The sequence below is a fragment of the Phodopus roborovskii genome, unplaced genomic scaffold (genome assembly GCF_943737965.1).
Source record: "Phodopus roborovskii unplaced genomic scaffold, PHOROB, whole genome shotgun sequence".
NCBI lineage: Eukaryota > Metazoa > Chordata > Mammalia > Rodentia > Cricetidae > Phodopus > Phodopus roborovskii.
In genome coordinates this window covers 12,957,733-12,979,929 of record NW_026126408.1, presented here as the reverse complement: position 1 = coordinate 12,979,929, position 22,197 = coordinate 12,957,733, and the positions used below count along the sequence as shown (strand labels likewise).

Here is a 22,197-nt window from a genome sequence, read left to right as displayed (position 1 = left end):
GCAACTTTTTTGTTACAGGAAGTTGGCTGGGAAAATATGGCTTTCATTTTCCTCAACCGATTTTTGGATCTGACTGATGTAAGTAGGGAAGCCATGCTAGATAGAGATTGGGAGGCTTTGCCTGTCACCAGCTGTGCCTATCTCATGGTTGACTGCTCTGCCACAGGCAATTGAAGAAGGGACTCTGGATGCCCTTGACCACTCAGATTTCCAGGACACAGACATTCCCTTTGAGGTGCCACTCCCGGCCAAGCAGCACGTACCGGTAAGGTGTCACCAGTGGGTTGGCACTGAGAAGGGACGATGGCTTTGGGTTGCTATTGTTCAGTGACATCAGACCTCACTATTACTCAGGGAAAATAGAGGCAGAGACTAGGTCCTTCAAATCCAAGGTAGACTATTTATAGCTAAGTGCCAATGTATGGGCTGAGGGCTCAGGAAGGCCCTGTCCTCACCCCCAAGCCCCCAGCCACATGTGAAGCTAGTGCTACCTCTTTTCCAGGAGGCCCAGAGAGAAGAGGTTCGAGACTGGGTGCTCACGGTCTCCATGGACCAGAGGCTGGAGCAGGTTCTGCCCCGGGATGAGCGTGGCGTCTATGAGGCTTCCCTAGTAGCAGCAAGCACTGGGGTCCGGGCACTGCCCTGCCTCATCACAGGTATAGGAGCCCACATCATCCCAATCCCATGGCAAATAGAAGGGAGAAAAACAGCAGGGGCATCAGAAATTCATCTCAGTGACAAAACTACCCACTCCACCGTACCCCCAGGCCGCTGTTCATCATTTCCTTTCTCTTGCAAACTCCATCCTCTGTTTATCTTCCTCCACAGGTTACCCCATTCTGAGGAACAAAATTGAATTTAAGCGGCCAGGGAAGGCTGCTAACAAAGACAACTGGAACAAATTTCTTATGGCCATCAAGGTTAGAGAGGGAGTCCGTCCTAAGTACAAGGGCAAAGAGACAGCTAGGAGTTGGGGGGAGGGGGAGGGATTTACCACAAGGAGGGTTATCTAGGCAAGTACAGACCCTGAGCCTGCTCCTCATGACATCAGCTAGTGGCCCCTAAACTGGCTCTAAGAGTTCTCTCATTTTCTCCGCCTTTGCCCACAGACCTCCCATAGCCCAGTGTGCCAGGACGTGCTCAAATTCATCAGTCAGTGGTGTGGCGGGCTCCCCAGCACTGGCTTCTCTTTTCAGTGACTGGCGCAGCTGAGACATTTAGCGCTCTCTGTCCCTCATTAAAGCTCTGTAAGTAGTTGAGACTGCTGCATTCTTTGATCAGCATCTGTCCACCACAGCACAGTGCCCTCTACTCTAAAAGTAACTGCAATCAGGCAGAAGACAAAAACAAATGCTTTTATTACAATTATTTCATCACCCTAGGGCCAGGGCCCCTTGTGTAGTAGAAAACACCTGTGGACTGCACCTCAGAAGATCACCTGCCCAATAAAGAAAGAGCCAACCTGCATCAGAGAGCAAGCAATACAGCAAAAGACTGGCCCAGTCCCAAGAATGCATCCCTTCCGAGGGCCTTTCACCTGTCCTAAACCCAGGTTCTCTGTGAAGTCTGGAAATCCTGATGATAACGGAGTAGCTGCACATTTTCCTGCCTTTTACACTCAGGAGGTTCAAGCTCTGTCAGTTCCTCCAGCTGCAGGAGAGGGTGGGTTCAGTAACAGGGACTTAAATGATACACCAGCTCCTTCCACCATAACCTGGGTATGGAATGAATCCTTCCTGTTCCTCCTCCTTACCTGTCCCTGCAACCCTTCCTTCCTGCAGGGCCCAATTCCCCGTAGGGTGAGTGCAGCCACACAGCAGTAACCAGAAAGAGTAGCCTCGGCTGCAGACATGAACAAAGAGGGAATCCAGAGAGCCAAGGCGGTATCCTAAAACCAAAAAGTAACAAAGGACTAGGCCTAGGAATGGGTCAGGAGCAGCACACAGGGCAAAGGTTAGGACCAACGCTGTGAACAGCAAGAATAAGCTCACATAAATTCTTGTGGGATCAAAGGGGCAGTCCGTGTGTCCAGGCCCCTGGTCCAATGGTATGGAAGGATCCAGCAGTCCTGGATGGCAGTCGGCAATAAGGCGGCGGCCACCATTGGCAATAGTGAGCGATACAGCAAGGAGGAGGCCCATGGCGCAGGCAGCAGACAAAAGCAGGTTCACTAAGGCCAGTGTCAGCAGGGCCCAGTGCTAGTGGGGTAGAAGACCTGGGTGAGCAGCCTGGTTACATTTCCCCGTGACTTGAGTTTCTATTTGAGGCGCCTGCCCATTGGAGGTCAGAGCTGAGACACCTCCACCCCTCTCACCAGTCGTGGGCGAAGAAGGTTCCTGGATGCCAAGAGGGCCACAAGTCCCACGGAAACGCTCTGCGGAAGCAACAAGCCTATGGCTCACTGTCTCTGCCTCCAGCCCACTGTGCCTGCCCGTCCATCCGCCGCCCTCCACGCTCACCAGGAGCCCCGAGCCCACGGAGATGACATTGGCCGTGGTGTATTCCGGCGTGACCGCGCCACGGGGGTTGGCCACGTGCCTCAGGACAGTACCGTGCAGCACAGCTCCCACCAGAAGGTTCACGTGGCCCACCAGGATCAGCGCGAGACCCACGCGCATCAGCCGCCTGGGCCCTCGAGCGGCGTCTGAAAAGTAGGGGTAGGGGCGGATTAGCCGTGCAGGGCGGGGCCACAGGGCCAGCCGCGGCGCGTGAGACGCCGAGGAGGTGAAGAAAGTCGTGCAACTTACCGAACACGCAGAGGCGGCAGCACCTCATCGTGGGCCTCTCTGCCTGCCCCCGCCACCACCCGTCCGCCCTACCTGGGCCTGGCCTCACCCGGCCGCCCGCGACCTGAAACCCAGCTTCCGCGCCGCCGCTGGGCAGCTCCACCTGGGCCCGCCCCGCCCCCGACCTGAGGCCCAGCCTCCACGGGGCCGCCCCGCCCCGCCCCCACCTGGGCGGCTGTGCCACCCCAAGAGCCGCAAGACACCAAGCGACGCTTTTAGCAAAAAGTAGACTTTATTACAGCAGCAACTGAGGCGATTCGAATGGCCCCCGGGGCCACCCCTGCAGCACCACCTTTCTCTCCCGCCCATCCGCCCCAGCGGGATTGTAGAACTCAGCTCCCCCCAGAGCCCGTGGGCCTCCTGTCCACACAGGCAGGGCAGGAGCCAGCAGGTCAGCTACTAGCCCCAGCTAGAAGGTGGCTGCTGAGAAGGCCCAGGCCCACGTCTGTGCAAAACAAGTAAACAAAGTGCAGAGGGAGGACGAGGGGAGGAGGGGCAGGATGATGCTCAACCAGGGAGCCCCTAAAGCCCTCCTGAATAATAAGGGGAGAAGGGGTTTCACAGGGTAATACTGACTGGGGAGAAGGGACAGGAGGACTGCAGCATGTCCAGGGACAGCCACATTCAGATAGGGCCTGGCTCAAGTGAGCTCTATGAGGAGACGGTGACAGCGGCTGAGTTGAGGGTGCTGTTCCTGGCAAAATTGAACTTGTTGAGGGTCTCCTCGAGCAGAGAAGTCAGGCGGCTCTGATCAGCCTGAGGAAGAAGCTCAGTGAGACAGGGCTGAGAGCCGGCAGGGAGGCAGCCAGGGTACACAAGGCAGGAACCTCACCTCACTAATGAAACCCAGCTGCACCAGCTCAGCTGCCAAGTCGGGGATGTTCTCATCTGACAGAGGGGAGGGCAGAATGAGTACAGTATGGGAGGCCGGGAGCCCACCCTCAGATCACCCAGCTTCAGAAGCTAGCTCGTCATGCTCTGTGCATCACTGCCCCTCTCCCTGACATGTCCCCTCAGGACAAGGCCACCCTTACTTGGCATCAGATCACAGCTCAGGTGCCGGTTCAGTTTGTCCTCCAGCTTCAGCAGAAGTGTTAGCTAGAGAAAAAACAATCAGAGAATGAGGCTTCTCTCTTATGATGTCACTACACCTCTCTCCTCGCAGCCCCTCGCAGCCCAGCGCTTACATGGTGTTTGACCCCCTCCTCCACTGACTCGATGTTGCACTGCATGAGCACCACCTGGAACAGGAAGAGGAAGGCCACTAGAGACCGGAAGTAGAAGGCCACTAGAGACCAGTCAGTAAGACACCAACACCTGGAGCCCTTCTCGCCCACAGAACGACATGGTAGCCAGTGGGCATCAATTCACTCCAAACAGGACAGTGCCTCAGCTAAGGTGTCTCTGCCCACATGGCCAACACACACTCATTCCCACACAGGTCCCACCTTTCGTGTCTCCACTTCAGCTGGCTCAGGAGTTGGAGTCTTGACAGAGGGGGGCACAACAGGTGATGTCACCTCCTCCTGCTGTGGCTGCTGAGGCCGAGGTAGCCCAAAGGCGGTCAGAGGGTAGATCCCATTCCTGGTGGGAGATGACATACGTCACGCTGCCTCTGTGAAACCCTCAGACACCTGCCCCTGCTTCCACAGAAGCCCACCTTCTCTCACCTGACATCTTCAAGGAATTTGTCTAATTCCAGGGCTGGTGACTGAGAGTACCTGGGAGGAGGAGGAAGCAGCATGAGAGTGAGCCTTCTGCAGAGACTCAGTGTGGTAGTGACAATCTGTCCACTTCACACCCTCCCAGCTGCTTACTCACAAAGTCTGAACTGGGTCTCGTCCTGGCCCTGCAGGGATCTCAGCTAGGACAGCACTGGTATCCATGTTTTTGGTGATCTCCTCCAGAGCGTTCTCTGGGATCATGTCTGGTGGGTATAATGGGGTGGAACATTAATATAAAGACAAAACTGGTTCACATGAGCCTTGAAGGCACACGGGTAAAGAATCCCTTTGGTAAGAGAGAATAAAAATGCCATGTCAGTTATGGAAGTCCCAAGTTGGAAGAAAGTCCTAGTAATCTTTGTTTAGCATGGATTCAGTCCCAGTCCCAGTTTCTAGTAGGGTCCAGAGGACTCACGTTGGTGTCCCACAATACAGTGAGCAGCGAGAAGTTTGAGTGAGGGCACTTCAAACAGTGCTGGGTGGAACAGAAGTTCTCTGGCTGTTGGTCTTCGAGCAGGCTCAGACTGCAGGCACTTTTGAATAAACTCCTATAAGAAGAGAACAGGAAACTGGAGCAGGCATCACGCAAGCCTCTCACATCATGTAACTTCATTAGACTTAGAAAATGTGTCATGCTTGGAAGTCATCATTTGTTGGAGAAACTAATGTATCTCCTGAAAGGGCTTTATATATATATGGCAATGTACAAAATTATCATTCACTGTCTTTCTGGTTTTTCTGTTTAGACTTTTTGTTTTTCTGAGATGCCATTAGAGATGGCTTAAGCTGACCCAGACAGAACGAACTCACTATAAAGCCCAGGTTGGCCTTGAACTCATAATCCTCCTGCCTTGGACTCTAAAGTATTTAAGATTACAAACACGAGCCACCATGCCTGGCTTTGGTTATTACTTTTTTTTTTTAAGATTTATTTGCATGTTATATATACAGGGTTCTATCTGCATGTACACATGAAGGGCAGAAGAGGGCACCAGATCTCACAGTGCATTGTTATGAGCCATCATGTGGTTGCTGGGAATTGAACTGAGGACCTCTGGAAGAGCAATCAGTGCTCTTAACCTCTGAGACATCTCTCCAGGCCCTGGTTATTACTTTTCTACTCTCTAGCCACAATACTTTTCTTTAATGTTGAGGCTTAGTATTTTTGTTTGTTCATTAGCTCATTTATGGCCAACTTTTCTTGCATCTTGCCAAATTTAGTTTTTCTCCCTTCCCAAACTTAGCAAACTATTAAAGTCAGTAATACCATTATTTTTTGTTTGTTTCTCAAGACTACTATTACAACTTCCTGAGTTCACTCTATTTCTCTAACCATTTCACCTTTTTTGCATTTGATCAAACCCCATGGCAACATGCTTTCTTTCAGTTTTAAAAGCTAAGAGTCACACACCTGATCTTTCACCTAACTGTCCCATCCTAATGTGAACTAGAACCTGATTACACTCTATTGACTCTTCATTAGACCTCTACTTCTTTCTTGCTCCCCATTATTGTCTCTAGTTAACTGTTATCTGTTCCTTCCTTGTTGTAGTGGGGTTTTCTGTTGGTGGTGGTGGGGTTTGTTTATTTACTTGGTTTTGGGTTTGTTTTTGTTTTTTGTTTTGTTTTTGAGACAGGGTTTCTTTGTGGGTAGTTCTGGTTGTCCTGGAACTGTTCCCAGGCTGGACTCGAACTCACAGAGATCTACCTGCTTCCTAAGTACTGGGAAGTGAACCACCACTGCCCAGCTGGCTGTTTTGTTTTTCAGACAGGGTCTAATGTAGCCCAGGCTGGCTTTGAACACTCTATGTAGAAGAGAATGACTTTGAACTCCCGATTCTACTTTCACCTCCCAAGTGCCATGATTGTAAGTGTCTGCCTCCATGCCTGGCCAGAGTTAACTGTTCTTGTTCAGACTGTCCTGTCTCACTATAGTGAATCTACCTGTTGATTTGTAATTTCTTCATCCTTTACATCTTAGCTCATTAATATAAAATCCAAAGTGACTGATCTGATATTTAAATTTACTTTAGAATGCCAAGATTATTGTGTAAGAGTGTGTAGCATGCCCCAAATGACATGACAGACTTTGAAGACTCCCCATGGAAGGCCTCACCCTCCCTGGAGTGCAGACAGGGGATGGGCTGGGGTTTGGTGGGGGTGATAGGGGAGGATGGAAGGGTGAGGGAACTGGGATTTGACATATAAAACAACCTTGTTTCAAATTTAAATTAAAAAAAAAAAAACTATCGTAAGACTTAAGTTCTATGGATAATAAAACAAAAGATAAAAAGGCAAAAAAAAAAAAGTGTGTAGCAATTGGTTGAGGTAACCATCAAATCAGCTCACCTCTACATAGACATACTTAACTACGAAACAATTATTAACCTCAACATTACCTATCTGAACCCCTTTACAGGAAAATTGTAAAGTTTAGTCTTTTCTATTTTGATTGTATTCTTTTTCTCTTAGAACATATTCACAAGAGGTACAATAAACCTGAAATATTTGAAAACCAGTTAAGGATGGACATTGATCCCACAAATCTTACTCTCTGTAGTGAGTCTTCTAGTAGCTGGATGGCACTGCTGATGGCTTCCTGTGGTACATAAGAGGACTCTCCATTGCCTTGAATCTCTAACACTGCCATCTGCAATGAGGAGGAACCCAGAGGGAAAAGTGAAATCTCAGAGACAAACCCAGTGCTCCCACAGTCTCTCCAGCAAGTGTTCCCTTTCTGTGTTCCAATTTCATGTTTTCTCTTCTCTCTTCCCTCTGGTGTCCTCACCTCCAGAGCACACATGCCAAAGGAGTAGATGTCCACTGCTGTTGTCACATTAGTGACTTCTAGAAAAAAACAGATGTCTTAGTAAGAAACAATTGATTAGGGGTAACAAGTGAATGTATACTTTTAAAATGTATACAAGTATAGAAAGATGAAGTTTTTGTTATATTATCCCTGTATCTCAGGTCATAAAGTATAAAACCAAGATCTGGGGTGGCTCTATCAGGGAGGGAGTAGGTAGAGGGGCACAATCTGTCTGAGGGACCTTAATTTTTTTTAAGCAGGATCTGAGAATGGGCAGAAGAGCAAGGCTACTACTCACCTCCATACTCTGGTGCAAAGAAGTGCAGGTTCTTCTGCTCTTCCCGGCAAGTCTTCACATGGTTGTTGATAGTGTCAGGAGCCACTAGGAGTAGGAGACACCCAGTCTGACCACCACCAAAGCATGATCTGACTCTTGAGAGGCTCCAAAAGCCATGTTTTTCCTCAAGTGTCCTTTCTAATACTCGATGGACACAAGCCTATTACTCTCCCAGTCCTGAGCTAGAGACTACATATGAACACCACCTATCTTCCCGTTCTGTAGCCGAAGGTCCCTAACTCAGGAATGACAAACTCTACACAATGTACAGACAGACACCGAGGCTTTAGACTCATCAAATAATACAGTCAAAAGAAAACCTTTCATTTGTGATCTGCTCATCTTTCCAATGTCCCAGATCTATCAAATCCATAGGCCATGAAAATGCTAGGTTTTCTTTGATTCATCTGCCCTGCAATTAACATAAAAACACAGGCAGCCCTTCCTACTATGGGACAACTGGAGACCTTATAAACCTGGGTAAGAAAGGCAAAGCAGCTTTAAAATACAACCGAGGAACTACTGTAATTCAGAAGTAAACCAATATCCTGAAATCAGTTTAACTTTTAATCCACCAAAACTTTCAGCTCTTGTCTAAAACCTGATTCCTCAACATCACCTACCACAGGACTGAACGAGGAACCAGGGCCAGGCCCAAGCTGGACTCACTGTGATCGTAACAATGACTACAAGTCACAGAGAACCTAGGAGCACAGTATGATTTAGGGAGCCAGCTGGATGATGAAGGGGAATATGACTAAGAGGAAGTGTCCAGCCAGCCAGGCAGAATCCACAGGAAACAAGCAGGTTACAAAGGGGCAAGCAGGTGGAGGGCTGGCAGGGCAAAAGCTTAAGCAGGCATAACTAGGCACAGGAAGCAGGGAACAGGCCTTGCTCCCACGACTGCATGCACTGGGCAGCCGCAGAAGGAGCAAAGGGAGCACAAAACAGAGCCCCAAGTGGGGCAGAGGGAGCTCTCACCATTAGCAAAAATCCTATGAAAGACTGTTGGGAACAGAGCAGCCCGTAAGCGGGAGGGAGGAAAACAGAGAAAAGTTGTGAGCGATGGAGCAGCCAAGCCCCAGACAAATGGTAACAACACACAGACACAGCACACAGAAATGTCACTGCACACAAATACACAGCAAATGAAAGCACTCACAGCAGGCAGTCTGGAACCTCTTTGGTAGGGTTTGGCCCAAATGGCACAAGTCACACCTCATCTCCATCTTGTCCTTTCCCAGCCTCCTTTCAATTTCTCTGTATTAGTCCAAGTTCTTCTCCATTTCACTAATTGGTCTCTCCCTATAAATTACCTCTACTAAAAGCCTATCTCTTATCACCAGCCCACACCTCAAAATTCACTGTTCTCCTCATGTCTTTGACCTTACCCCCATGGCTCCCAAATTCCCGAGGCTCCCCTGCCCAGAATCTCTCCCTCCCCTCACCAGAGCCAATCTTGATGAGTCCGTTGTGCTGGATGAAGATGGTGTCACAGGTCAGGTTCCCATGGATGATGGGAGGGTCACAGGAGTGCAGGTAGCTGTGGGGGCACTGGGCTGTTAGAGGGGCCACTAGGAAATTAAGGGCAGGGGGAACCCAAGGGTTAAGAGGAGCAAGGGCCAGGTCTCGTCCTGGTCATAATGATAATCCCTGTATTCTGAATCTATTGTGCCAGGTAACTTAAATAGGATAAGCACAAGGAGAATGAGGGGGGGTCACTCTAGTGGTTAGAACATTAGGAGGACCCCATAAGTGGGGCTAATCTTGTCAGCACATGACTCAAAGAAACTGGGGAGAGGCAGACTAGAAAAGCAAGAGTAGTGCCTTGCAGTCTGTTTGAGGATATTTCCTTAAATCAGGAGACTGGGGAAAAACTAACCAGATATTACTTACCTTAGGGCAGATAGGATCTGTGTGCACCAGCGTTTCCAAGCCTAGAAAAGAGTTTGGTCTAAGATCAGCAGTAATACTCTCTCTGTCTCCCCCTTCTTTCTCCCCTCTCCACCACCCTCCTTCTCCAGGGTCTCACTATACCACCCTAGTTGTCCTGAAACTATATAGATTATACTGGCCTCCCGAACTAAAGGCATGTGCCACCACACCTAGTAATACTTTCCTGTTTCAGTCTTTCCACTAACCTTTGCCATCCCTCCCTAACTGGCTTCATAATTACCCCACCTTTTTAAAATCCCTACACTAGCCTAAAACTATGTCCAGCCTCTCTCCATACCTTTTCATTCATAGTCTTGTGGTTCTTTTTGGTCTTCTTCAGAAACTGCTTAAGGCTTCCAGATGACATGTATTCTGTGATGAAAATCACCTAGGAAGTGAAGTACTTCCTATTAAGGCTTCAATCTAGACATTATCTCTCACTTGGTGACATTTACACCAGATACATAGTAAACTGTGCTTGTTCAACTGTGTTTGTTCAACTTTCCTTTTCTTTAGTATCTCCTCCTTAGGCTTAACAGCACATTGAAAATACAGAAGCAAGCAAATGTTCAGTTCACTTATGTCTCCCCATCTTTAGCTGGAAAATGCTATAGATAGCAGATGAAGCTCTCTTCTCCTTACCACAACTGTGTATTTCAGTTCTTGTCTCAAAATTACCTCATTTCAACCTCTGAATGTAAAATGGACAGTAAATGCAGCTGCTTTCTGGAAAGGAGTTCAGAAAATACTAGGCAAAAATCTTACCCTGGCCTTATTCTCTTTAACATCAGCCCAATACTTGTGAAATTTAACGATGTTAAGATGTTCCAACTGAATCAGATTATCAAACACTGCACGGACCTTTTCCTGGGGCAAGAGAGACAGAGATAACAGTTCACAAATCACTGTAGTATATAAAAGCCATACCCCTCCCCACACATGATCTAACCACGAAGGCTCTCCTCACAGTCACTTTGCCAACAACAATAGCTGTTTAAATACTGGTTCCAATGCCCCCAGGCCTCATTACCTACCTCCTGCAGTTTGTAGTTCTTGCGTTCAGAGAACTGTACCTCATTCCACACAACCTCCACACCTTCCTCTGTATCCATGGCCAGGTATGCACTGTCAATACCTGGTACATTACGCTGATTCACCTGAGAAGCAATTCAAGTGGAATTAAGTCACTTCACCAACTCGCCATTCTAGTATTCCACAGTCATCTTCCAACTCCGCCCTACTCAAGTCTGGTCTGCTCCTTTGGACAGCTACTCTAGTTCTTACTGTTTACAACATACTCTCCCAAGAACACCATCACCATCGCCTTACCTCTTCTCTTCTCTTCTGCCAGCGCCCACAGGGTGACTCTTCCAAGATCTCAGACTCATCTTCACTTTCTTCTTCCTCCTCAGGGGAAGCAGCTGAAGTTGTAGAGGTCACAGGAGGTGACACTGAAGTCAGGCCAGGAGCTGAAGAGGAGGATTCTACCTTTGGGTCTGAGCCACTGCTGACTACTGTTTGGGATTCCCCTTCCGACATGCTGGAATGAACGAACACTCAGCCTGCATTGGTTAGACAAAGACAGGAGAAGACAGGTCAAAAACAGATCTTTAAAATGAAATAGTCTTAATTAACTTCATCTTCAGATTCAAAAATAATCTCCCTTGTTTCCTTTAAATGTAAAATCAGAATTACTCCTACCTAAATACTGAAGTGTGACTGAATCTCCTGATTCTGGAGGAGTTACCTTAGCAGAAGACCACCCAGAAGTACCAAACACAAGGCTAATGACAATATACCCCATTTTGGTCAAACCCAAATACACAATAAGATGTGGTTCCCCATTCCTTCTGCAAATAGTGATGCAATGACTCTAGTTCCCATCGACTCTCTATGTGCTTCATTCAGTTCTCAGGGTGCTCAAAAACTAGGGTATAGACGACTCAGAGCAGATGACTCTAAACGGCTTTACCGAGCCGCCCTGTGGACAGGCCTACACCACCCTTAGCCCACTAGCTGAGATGACCAATTGATTTATCCTTCTAGGACCAACAGTAATATTACCCATCCTTCCACAGATTGAAGCTGCCTTTGTGCGAGGTGACTGGCAGGAGTAACTTCCATCCCTAATGGCCTCACCTTCCTGTGAGGTGACTGTGGCAAATGGGTATTACTTAACAGCATTTTTTTTTCATTTACTCACTGGAATGTTTAGTTAACATTTGTAGGTTATTGTAGGTCACACACTGGGTGGGTGCTTGAGATACATCAGTGAATTAAAATAAATGAAATGCCTGCACTTAATTAGCACAAATTGGAAAAAAAAAATCAAAGACCTTAAGTCTCCAGCTTCCCTTGTATTCACACTGATCAATGGCTCTGACTTTTCCACTCTCTAAAGCATCTAATAATGGTTATTCCTTCAGGTACAAATAATTCAAGCTATAGCTGTCATAGGAAAAGTGTTAAACCATAACATTTCTACAGGGGTAGAGTTGCTTGATGAAAAACCTAAATTTTTCATTAACCCACGAAAAAAAAAAAAAAGACAACCAATCAAACAAAAGCTGTAAAGGAACTATAACCTGTGTGTGCTTAAGCTCAAGGGTATACTGTCTAGTAAGAAGGTGATACCATGAAAGTAAACTTGCACTCCAAAGTCAGCTCAGAATACCAGAAACCTGCAATCAATACCAATCCGACCATACACTTCTCTCTGATGCTTCTTTCTGCTCATTTCTCCCCAATCTATACTGTTTAAACAACGCTCTAGTAAACTCAAAGAACACAGGAAAAATATCTAGTAGGATATTTCCCCGATTTCATTTTCTAAGAAAAGCCCTTGCCTACCCTAGAAATTCTCCTCAGTCTGTCAAGTAAGCTATGTGCTTGTCTTAGTAATCTAACAGAAAAGATGAGTTCGGCTGAGAAAACAGTAGTCTGTTTCAAATAGTTCCTAGAGCAGTTACATTCACTCGATGTGCCTAAAATCTGAACTGCTAAATTAAATTCCTAGCGAGATTACAACTAAAGATAGAATGTCAATAGAGTAAGCTGCAGCCTATGGAATCTGAAACTACTGGTCCAAGGACACAGACAGCAGCCGCTTCACAGTTAGGTCAACTCGAAGAGAAGACAGTCATCAGAACCGGAAGGTACACACTTTGTGTCTTCCCTCCCTGGACATGTCCCAGGAGGTAAAATGAGAGCAGTGTCTAAAGATCTCCAAACACTCCCACTATGGAAGCAGAAACTTCTGCAACACTTGGGGTTCTGCCTCAGGGCTGCTGGCAGGTTAAACAGGGATCACACATTTACATGGGTAAGGGCCAACTCCTCAAAGCCTCTAGCTACCCTGAGGGCGCACAGTACATTCACTGCAGGGCATTGTCTGTCATCTTGCAAAGTTGTTCTCCCGGCTTCCATTATTAGTTGAGAGCCCAGTGCGCGTCACTCCCCCCCCCCCGGACCCCCGAGGTCGCAGCCACAGGACGCTCTGAGGAAACCCAAAAAGCCTCTCGGGTCGGCAAAACTGCACAGACAGGAAGCAAGATCGGGGGAACGAGGTCTTCAGCATCTCCACACTCCAACAGGTCGCCAGGCCAGAATCGGGAAGGAAGCGGCGGCGGTCACAGTGTCCCATCAGACCGGCGTCTGAGCACCACAGCCACCTCATCAAAGGCCGGCCCTGCCGCGCCGTCAGGCCGCAGACCACGCCCCCGCGCTCGGCGCGCCGCCCCGCGAGCAGGCCGGGCCGGGACGCCGCGCTTCCTTCCGCAGGCCCTCCGGCCCGGGCCCCCGCCCCGCCCCCGCCCGCGCCGCCTGCCCCGCCTCTCGCGGCCAGAGTTCCAAGAGAACGCCGGGGGCCCCCGACCCGCGCCCGCAGAATTCCGGGCCGCCGCGGCCACGCCGAAGACACCAGGAGGGCGGGCGGCGCCCTGGGGCCAAGGTGGCCCCTCAGCTGCGATGGGCCGGGCCGGGTCGGGCCTGACTCCCGAGGTAGCAGGGCCGCCCGACAGCACCCGCCGGCCGCGGCCGCCAGCCGCTCGGGGCGATCCTGCCGTCCTTCCGCGAGCCCCTCCCTCCAAGGCCTCCTTCTCCGGCGCTCACCTCCCGACTCCGCGCCCGCAGCCTGTGCTTCAGCTCCAGCTCGGGTTCCGGGGCCTCGGATCGCAGCGACTCCCTCACAGCTGCGCTCCGCAGCGCAACCGAACTGCGGGCCCCGCCCTCGCGGCGTCCGGACCAACAGATGGGCGGTGCCGCAGCGCCGCCAGGTTTCCATTGGACAGGGCGGCGGGGGGCGGTTCCCGCAGACGGGCGCTCTCAGGGCAGCCTCCTGCCGGGTCTCCTCCCCTGGCGGGGCTCCGGCGGACAGCTTGCCAGCGTTGTCTTCTTCGTCTCGTTGTCCACCCTCCTCCCAGTCGAGGTGCCCCAAGTAATTCTGCCGGACGAAAGTAAGGCCTTCTCCCTCTTCTCCAAAGCGCCATGACAGTCCTAATCCTCCGAAAAGACAAAAGGAACGAGAGGCTCAGCCTCAACCCAAGAGACAGCACACCCACATTTCCCATTTGGGAAGGAGACAGTGCTCTGGGCACCAGTTTTTCAGAAAGCTTTTTGTTGCTGTTGCTTAATATGAGAATTAGTAGTTGCAGATTTGTGTAACACTATTTACCCAAATACACCTAATTTGAACCTCATAAAGACGAACTGAAATTATCCAGTGATAGTTGACGATTGTGAAGACGAAACAACAAAAAAAGTTACCCATATTTAAGTTGATGTAAACCCAATTAAGAATCCCAAGTGAGAAGATTCATCAAAACTGTCCTTAAAGAGGTGTTTGGAAAGAACTTAGATTGGCTGCGAGTTAGTGTAAAGAAACTACAACAGACTCTGGGTAAGCCATTTATCTTGGAAGACTAAATCTAAGGAACGGAAATTCATTTTGCCTTTATACATCTATTATCAGGGGAGAAGGATGAATCTGATCTGAGAATGTCATAACCACCAATTTCACCGGCCTTAAACGGACTAATTAATCCTACTCACGGGTTCAGAAAGAAATCCTGTAGAAACTCATTTTCTCGTCTCTTCACTTTAAAAGAATGGTTTTACAAACTAAATTTAATCCAGGCGGTGGTGGTGCACGCTTTTGATCCCTGCACCTGGGAGGCAGAGGTAGGTGGATCTCTGTGGGTTCAAGGCTAGCCTGATCTACAGAGTGAGTGCTAGGACATCCAGAGCTGTTACACAGAGAAATCCTGACTGAAACAAAACTCTTAAATTTTCTCTGGGCGTTGGTGTGGTCCTCCAAAACATCTAGAGCTACAAGGAGAAACCCTGTCTCGAAAAAAACAAACAAAAACAAAATCGAACTAAAATCAAAACACCCAAAGTTTCAACGGGCCTGTCAGGTAGATCTCTGAGTCTGAGGCCAAACAGGGCCACACAGTGAGACCCCGAATCAAAAATAATTTTTTTTTCATCCAGCATAGTGGTGCATACCTCTAATCCCATCATTCAGTAGGCTAATGTTATAAATTCAAGGTCAGTCAGAGCAATAGTGAGACTCTCTCAAAATAAAACAAATAGAATTCTGATGTGTCTTAGCAAGCCATTTGGATTAAGAGTCGCATGTACCTAAAGTGTAGATTACACATTTGGAAGTTTGTTTCAGTCTCGGAGATGAATGCTCATCCTCTTCAGATTAACCTTTCCTCCTTGTGGGCACCAAGGCAATTGCAACTCCTGAACCGTGGCGAACATTCATTAAATACCTGTTCATGCTACTTTAGTTCCCTGTTACTTTCTGTCAGCACTATCAACCTTTGCATTTCAACTAGCTATTTCAAATATGCATAGAGGAGGCTTTGGCAACCTCATTTTCAATCATTCTCTCATTCATATTTAAAGTGGTCATCTGCTGCCTACATTTTTACCACTTCATTTATGTTTCCTGCTTACAAAAGTAATAATACATCATGCTTACAAAAGTAATAAATGCTTATTGTAAAACTCAGGAATTGACGTGGAGAATGGGCCCAGCAGTCAGCACTTTCTGCTCTTGCAGATAACCCTAGTTTTGTTGCCAGCACCTACATGGCAATTGTAACTTCGGGTCAAGAAAATCTGGTGCCCTTTTTTGGCCTCCATGGGTACCAGGCATGCATGTGCACACACCTATACATAGGTAATCATGAACATAAAAATAAATCTTTTGACCCAGGCATGGTGGCTCAAGCCTTTAATCCCAGCACTCAGGAGGCAAAGACAAGTGGATCTCTGTGAGTTCAAGCCCAGTCTGGTTTACAGAGTGAGTGTCAGGACAGGCTCCAAAGCTACCCAGGAAACCCTGTCTCGACAACAACAAAACAAAAAAAGAAAAGAATAGAAAAAAAAAAAGAAAGGAAGGAAGGGAGGAAAGGAGAAAGAAAGAAAGAAGGTGCCTGATGTCTGGGTAATACGCTGTTTATATATTTGAATTTATAAAATGGAATGGGGCTCACTAGTAAAATGCATACCTAACATGTGTAAGACTGTGTTTGATCCATATCATGAAAAAAAATGTTGCAGGGGAGAAAAAAATTGAAGTGGAGAAAGAACTAGTTAACAAATGAAAACTTTACTGTGTGAGAGAAAAGCTTTACCTAGCATGCTCAAGACCCTGAGTTCAAAGCCAGATAGTGGTGGCACATGCCTGTAATCCCAGCACTTGGGAGGTAGTGGCAGGTGGATCTCAGTGACTTTGAGGCCAGCCTGGTCTACAGAGAGAGGTCCAGGACAGTCAGAGCTGTTACACAGAGAAATAGACCCTGGGTTCAATTCCCAGCACAAAACTTTATGTGTACAACACATTAGTTTGTTTCCTCGTTCTTTTTTAGACAGAGTTTCACCATGTAGTCTTAACTTGCCTGGTAGTCACTATGTAGACCAGGCTGATCTGGGACACTCAGTGATCTTCCTGCTTATTCCTCCCAAGAGCTAGGATGAAAGATGTCACCATGCCACGGCAGGGCTTAAACTTACCATTATCACACCTCAGTCTCCCAAGTGCTGGCCTAATAACCAACTCCAGCTTCAACTTGATGTTTTGATATATGTATGTATTGATAACCACAATCAACTATATAGCTCATTTATTACTTTACACCGTTACTGTTTGTGTGTTGATATATTATTTATGATTTATTAAAGCTTGGCTGAGGATTCAGAAAGCAAAGTCAGCCACAAACCATAGAAGCCAGGTACACACCTTAAATCCCAGTACTCAAGATTAAGAAGTAGACAGATCTCTGTTAGTTCAAGGCCACACTGACTATGCAAAATTGATCCAGTGCTAAGAGAATCAGCACACACATGGATCTCAGCACATGATATCACATGCCTTTAGTCCCAGCACTTGGGAAGGTATTCAGTAAACTCGGTCTCAGCATTCATTTTCCAGCCACTTTGGGGATAGGAAGACATTGAAGTCTCTAGCCACACTGAGGAGGGCATAGCAGTCTGAGTGAATCTGAGGAGCAGTGAAGTTGGAAGTGGTTTGAGGGTCACCCCTTTGGTATGAGCTGAGAGAGAAGTAAGAGCTAGTGGCTGACTGCTTTGCTTTTCTGATTGTCAGCTTGAAGCTTGAATCCCAATATCTGTCTCTGGTCATTTATTTTTCATGCTACAGTGTGTATATGGGGGGGGGGGAAAGGAATGAGAGAAAGAATAGAAGTAGGGGGGCAGAGAGGATCTTGGAAGAGTTGAGGGAGGGGAAAGAATGTGATCAAAATATATAAAATTTTTTAAATAACCAAAAATGACAAAAGAAAACATAATGTGACGCAAAAACAGTCATATTGAAGTTGGACAGAGCAACCTAACAATAGGAAAAGAGCCCCAAGAGCAGGCACAAAAGTCAGACCCAGCCAGGAATTGGTGGTGCATGCCTTTAATCCCAGCATTCGGGAGGCAGATGCAGGTGGATCTCTGTGAGTTTGAGGCCAGCCTGGTCTACAGAGTGAGTTCCAGGACAGGCTCCAAAGCAATATAGATACCCTGTCTTGAAAAACCAAAGATTAATTAATTAACTAACTAATTAATGAGTCAGAGACCCACTCATTATCAGTTAGGAGTCCCAATAAAAACTCTAAGCTAATACCTTAATATGTACACAGAGGACCTGGTGCAGACCCATGCAGGCCCTGTTCTTGCTGCTTCAGTTTCTGTGAGCTCATGCACACCCTGCTTAGCTGATTCAGAGGACCTTGTTCTGGTGTCCTCCTTCCCTTTTGGCTCTTACAACCACCCCAGGATTCCCTGAATTCCAAAGGGAGGGATTTCATGGAGATCTCCCATTTAGACTCTCTCTGCTACCCATCTGCTGCCAGATGAAACCTCTCTCTCTCTCTCTCTCTCTCTCTCTCTCTCTCTCTCTCTGTGTGTGTGTGTGTGTGTGTTTGTTTTTGTTTTTTTAATTTTTTTCTTCTTTTACATGTCGACCCCAGATGAAGTCTCTCTGATGATGGCTGGATCTATGAGTATAGAAGAATATCTTTAGGAGTAGGAGTAATTGTAATTTTACTGATACTTTTTTTTTTTTTTTGACCAGTAGTGTTTGGTTTTACTCTAGGACTCTGAGCTATCTAGTCTGTGGTTCTTTGTTTTGTTTTTTCATCTATCTATCTATCTATCTATCTATCTATCTATCTATCTATCTTGGGCTTTTGAGACAGGGTTTCTCTGTGTAACAATCCTGACTGGCTTCGAACTCATCTGCCTCTGGCTCTCAAGTGCTGGGATTAAGGGCAAGTGCCACTACTGCCTGGCCTCTGTTTTCTTTTTATCAAGACAGTGTTTCTCTGTGTATCCCCTGGCTGTCCTAGAACTCTGGAACTCACTTTGTTGATGAGGTTGGCCTCGAACTTAGAGATTAGTATGCCTCTGCCTTTCTGTTCTGGGTTTAAAGGAGTGTGTCACCATGCTTGGGAAGTCTCTGTTCTTGGTTACCCAAGCAGTGTTGGGTGTGGGTTCTTTCTGGTGGAATAGGCTTGGGTCAAATCAGACATTGGTTGGCCACTCCCACCATTGCTCTAGCATATTTTGCAGGCAGGACACATTGTAGGTCAAAGGTTTTGTACCTGGGTTGATGTCCACATTCTCTACGGAGTACCTCCCCACACTAAAGAGACTAGAATGTAGGGGTGAAGGTTCCATGTAGGTACCTGTTCAACTTCTCTGTGTGCAATGAGTTGTGTGGGTGTTGTCTTCAATAATGGGGCTCCACTGTCAGTTTGCAGAGACCAACCCTTTGACTTAGCAACAGCCTGGGTTGTTTGGGGATTTCCATTGGACCCCCTAGGCCAAAAACTCAAATGAATGCAACCCAGTCCTGCTACTGGAAGCCTTGCATGTCAACAAAAGATGGCTAGTTGAGTCTCTGTGTCCCTTATTATTAGGAGTCCTCATTAGTATCACCTTCATAGTGTCCAGGCAGTTTCCCCTGAACCAGGTTTCCACACTGCCCCCGAAAAACCCTCAGTTCCAGCCATCTCCACCTGCACTCCCTCCCTCTACCTCATCTATCCCCAACCTGATCCACCTCCCATGCCCACCAGCTCCCAGTCTACCCATAAAAATCTATTCTGTTTTCCCCCTTTCAGGGAGATCCATGTATTCCTCCCTAGACCCCTCCTCTTTACCTCTCTGGGTCTATGGATTGAAGCTTTGTTGTCATTTACTTAAAAGCTAATATTCACTTATAAGTGAATACATACCATATTTGTCTCTCTAGGTCTGGGTTAGCTCACTCAGGATGACTTTTTTCTAGTTCCATCCATTTGCCTGCAAATTTTGTGATGTCATTTTTTTTAACAGCTGAGCAATAAATACTCCATTGTGTAAATGTACCACATTTTCTTTATCCATTCTTCTGTTGAGTGACTTCTAGATTGTTTGCAGTTTCTGACTATAATGATAAAGCCACAATAAATATGGCTGAGCAAGTGTCCTTGTGTTAGGATGGAGTGTCCTTTGGGTATATGCCCAAGAATGGTATAGCTGGGTCCTGAGACAGATCTACTCCTGATTTTCTGGGGAATATTCATATTGATTTCCATAGTGGCTGTATAAGTTTGCACTCCCATCAGCAATGAAGGAGTGTTCCCTTGCTCCACATCCTGGGCCTGTCATTTGTTAGCCATTCTGAAAAGTTTAAGATAGACTCTCAAAGTAGTTTTGATTTGCATTTCCCTGATGGCTAAAGATGTTAAACATTTTGTTTGTCTGTTTGTTGTTTTAGTTTTTAAAGATAAGGTTTGCTAGTGTACCCCTGGCTGTCCTGGAACTAAATCTGTAGACCAGGTGGCCTCGAACTCAAAGAGACCGGTCTGCCTCTGCCTCCCACATGCTACCACTGCCCAGTGAACACACTTTTTAAAAAGTGTTTCTCATCCATTTGAGTTTTATTGAGAATTCTCTCTTTAGATCTGTACCCCATTTTAAAATTCAATTAATTGGTTTTTTATTTTCTAGTTTATTGAGTTCTTTATATATTTTTGATATTAGTCCTCTAAGATGTGGAGTTGGTAAAAAATCTTTTCCCATTCTGTAGGTCCTATTTGTTAATTGTTGATCTTAGAGCCTGTGCTAAAGTGTTAAGGTGTTTGATCCTCTTGGACTTGAGTTTTTGTGATAAGTGTGGATCTGTTTGCATTCTTCTACAAGCCAACATCTGGTTTGACCAGCACCATTTGTTGAAGATGTATTTTGTTTTGTTTTTTCCCAGTATGTATTTCTGGCTTTTTAATCAAAAATGAGGTATCCATATGAGTAGATTTATGTCAATGTCTTCAGTTCAATTCCATTGATCAATGTGTCTTTTTTTTATGCCAATACCATGCAGTTTTCATTACTATAGCTTTTTGTACTACAACTTGAAATCAGGAATGGTGAGACCTCCTGAAGTTCTTTATTATTTAGGATTATTTTAGATACCGGATTGTTTGGTTGGTTTTTTTTTTTTTTTTTTTGGTTTGCTTTTCTATAGGAAGTTGAGAATTGTCCTGTCAAAGTCTGTAAAGAATCGTTCTGGAATTTTGATGGGGATTTCATTGAGTCCGTAGATTTCTTTTGGTAAGATGGCCATCTTTACTTTTTGATCCACCATCCATGGGCAGGGGAGATCTTTTCATCTTCTGATATCTTCTTCAGTTTCTTTCTTCAAGACTTTAAGTTTTCATAATAATCAAGTCTTTCACTTGATTGATTAGAGTTACTTCAAGATATTTTACATTATTTGATGTTATTGTGAAAGGTATTGTTTCCCTAATTTCATTCTCAGTCCATTTGTCATTTGCATATATGAAGCCCACTGATTTTTTTTTTAAGTTTATCTTGTATCCAGCTACTTTACTGAAAGTGTTTATCAGCTGTAGGAATTCCCTTGTGAAATTTTTATGGTCACATATATATTATTATATTTCCAAATAATGATACTTTGACTTCTTCCTTTCCAGTTTGTATCCCCTGACCTCCTTCAGTTGTCTTACTGTTCTAGCTAGAACGTCAAGTACTGTATTGGAGGGGACAACCTTGTATTGTTCCTGATTTTAGTGGAATTGCTTTTGAGTTTCTCTCCATTTAATTTGATGTAAATTGCCTTTATTGTGCTGAGGTCTGTCCCTTACCACCTAACCAATCCAGAACTTTTATCATGAAGGTGTGTTAGGTTTTTGTCAAAAGCCTTTTCTTCATCTAGTGAGATGATAATGTAGTTTTTGTCTTTCAGTTTTTTTCCACTTGAACTTGAAAGCAAGTTCTTACAAAATTAAACATAGGACTAATATATGATCTAGGTATTTCTACTCTAGTATGTATCTCAAACAACTTGAAAGCAGGGACTCAAACTGTACACTACTAACATTACTCATTGTGGTACAAAGTAGAAATAAGTGACCATTAAGAGATGAGTAGGTAGGGTTAGGGAGATGGCTCAGTGGGTAAAGCATTTGCACAAAAGTATGAGGACTATGTAAATGCTGACACTTGTAGTGGTCCATCTGCCATCCCAGAGCTCTGGAGGTAGAAACAGGAGCTCTCCAAAGCAAGATGGCTTGCTAGACTAGCCAAATGGGTGAACTCTAGGCCCAAGTGAGAGACCTTGCTTCAAAATACAAGGTGGAGAGAGACTGAGGAAGACTCCCTACAGCAACCTTTGTCCTTCACATGCGTGCGTGTGCACACACACACGTACATCTACACATACTAGTGTACCTATACACATGCAAACACACATGCATACACACTATAAATGTGTAAAATTATTTTTATATGACTAGACACACAAAATGTGGTATTAACAAATGAACAGAGCCAAGCATGATAGTTCACATCTGTAATCATAGCACTCTGGACGCTGAACAGAAGTATTATTACAAGTGAGAACATAGTGAACTAAGGCCATCCTGGGCCATATCCCAATACTCTATCTCAAAACAAAACAAAACAAAACAAAAAAAGATAAAAATAAAGTATGTGTATGTAGATATATGTAGACATGACAAGAGAGGGATGGGATCTGAGAGAGAGAGAGAGAGAGAGAGAGAGAGAGAGAGAGAGAGAGAG

General features: G+C 46.2%; 4 protein-coding genes across 6 annotated transcripts in view; 2 read left to right on the top strand and 2 right to left on the bottom strand.

The window, feature by feature from the left end:
- The window catches only part of Ift172 (intraflagellar transport 172), a 36,995-nt gene extending 35,406 nt beyond the window's left edge, over nt 1-1,589 (top strand). Inside the window, exons 44-49 of the mRNA XM_051181805.1 lie at nt 19-78; nt 167-265; nt 503-656; nt 829-920; nt 1,110-1,247; nt 1,383-1,589. Coding sequence (XP_051037762.1) covers nt 19-78; nt 167-265; nt 503-656; nt 829-920; nt 1,110-1,199 — 495 coding nt within the window. The 3' untranslated portion in view covers nt 1,200-1,247; nt 1,383-1,589. The remainder of the gene's footprint in view (nt 1-18; nt 79-166; nt 266-502; nt 657-828; nt 921-1,109; nt 1,248-1,382) is intronic.
- Krtcap3 (keratinocyte associated protein 3) lies at nt 1,337-2,831 on the bottom strand. 2 transcript variants are annotated; one of them, XM_051181810.1, is made up of 7 exons: nt 2,748-2,831; nt 2,460-2,644; nt 2,315-2,374; nt 1,992-2,198; nt 1,754-1,888; nt 1,538-1,650; nt 1,337-1,438 (listed from the first exon to the last, which is right to left on the bottom strand). In XM_051181810.1, the coding sequence occupies exons 1-6, from the start codon at nt 2,773-2,775 to the stop codon at nt 1,543-1,545; spliced, it is 723 nt and encodes a 240-aa protein (XP_051037767.1). In that variant the 5' UTR covers nt 2,776-2,831; the 3' UTR covers nt 1,337-1,438; nt 1,538-1,542. The 2 variants fall into 2 exon arrangements, with proteins under 2 accessions (XP_051037767.1, XP_051037766.1); XM_051181809.1 differs by having other exon boundaries at nt 1,337-1,650.
- Nucleotides 2,832-2,999: 168 nt separating this feature from the next.
- On the bottom strand, nt 3,000-13,832 carry Nrbp1 (nuclear receptor binding protein 1). Of its 2 annotated transcripts, XM_051181806.1 has the most exons (19): nt 13,702-13,832; nt 10,921-11,153; nt 10,626-10,748; nt 10,357-10,458; nt 9,890-9,979; nt 9,553-9,593; nt 9,105-9,199; nt 8,638-8,661; nt 7,618-7,701; nt 7,299-7,357; nt 7,062-7,160; nt 4,926-5,058; nt 4,608-4,713; nt 4,457-4,507; nt 4,235-4,370; nt 3,974-4,027; nt 3,821-3,884; nt 3,619-3,674; nt 3,000-3,542 (listed from the first exon to the last, which is right to left on the bottom strand). In XM_051181806.1, exons 2-19 carry the CDS (start codon nt 11,128-11,130, stop codon nt 3,438-3,440), a joined length of 1,632 nt encoding a protein of 543 aa, XP_051037763.1. In that variant the 5' UTR covers nt 11,131-11,153; nt 13,702-13,832; the 3' UTR covers nt 3,000-3,437. The 2 variants fall into 2 exon arrangements, with proteins under 2 accessions (XP_051037763.1, XP_051037765.1); XM_051181808.1 differs by lacking the exon at nt 8,638-8,661.
- LOC127220148 (collagen alpha-1(I) chain-like) lies at nt 12,777-14,635 on the top strand. Its single transcript, XM_051181881.1, has 2 exons — nt 12,777-12,788; nt 13,185-14,635. Exons 1-2 carry the CDS (start codon nt 12,777-12,779, stop codon nt 14,028-14,030), a joined length of 858 nt encoding a protein of 285 aa, XP_051037838.1. The 3' UTR covers nt 14,031-14,635.
- Nucleotides 14,636-22,197: the final 7,562 nt, after the last annotated feature.

Excerpts from the sequence above, each read along its gene's own strand:
- Krtcap3 (XM_051181809.1), bottom strand. The coding sequence starts at position 2,775 with ATGAGGTGCTGCCGCCTCTGCGTGTTCG. Across the intron at positions 2,375-2,459 it reads CCGTGGGCTCGGGGCTCCTG|AGCGTTTCCGTGGGACTTGT; the intron begins GTGAGCGTGGAG and ends TTGCTTCCGCAG. Across the intron at positions 2,199-2,314 it reads ACCTTCTTCGCCCACGACTG|CACTGGGCCCTGCTGACACT; the intron begins GTGAGAGGGGTG and ends CTACCCCACTAG.
- Nrbp1 (XM_051181806.1), bottom strand. The coding sequence starts at position 11,130 with ATGTCGGAAGGGGAATCCCAAACAGTAGTCAGCAGTGGCTCAGACCCA. Across the intron at positions 5,059-7,061 it reads TAGAAGACTCACTACAGAGA|GAGTTTATTCAAAAGTGCCT; the intron begins GTAAGATTTGTG and ends CTCTTCTTATAG. Across the intron at positions 4,371-4,456 it reads AAATTCCTTGAAGATGTCAG|GAATGGGATCTACCCTCTGA; the intron begins GTGAGAGAAGGT and ends ATCTCCCACCAG.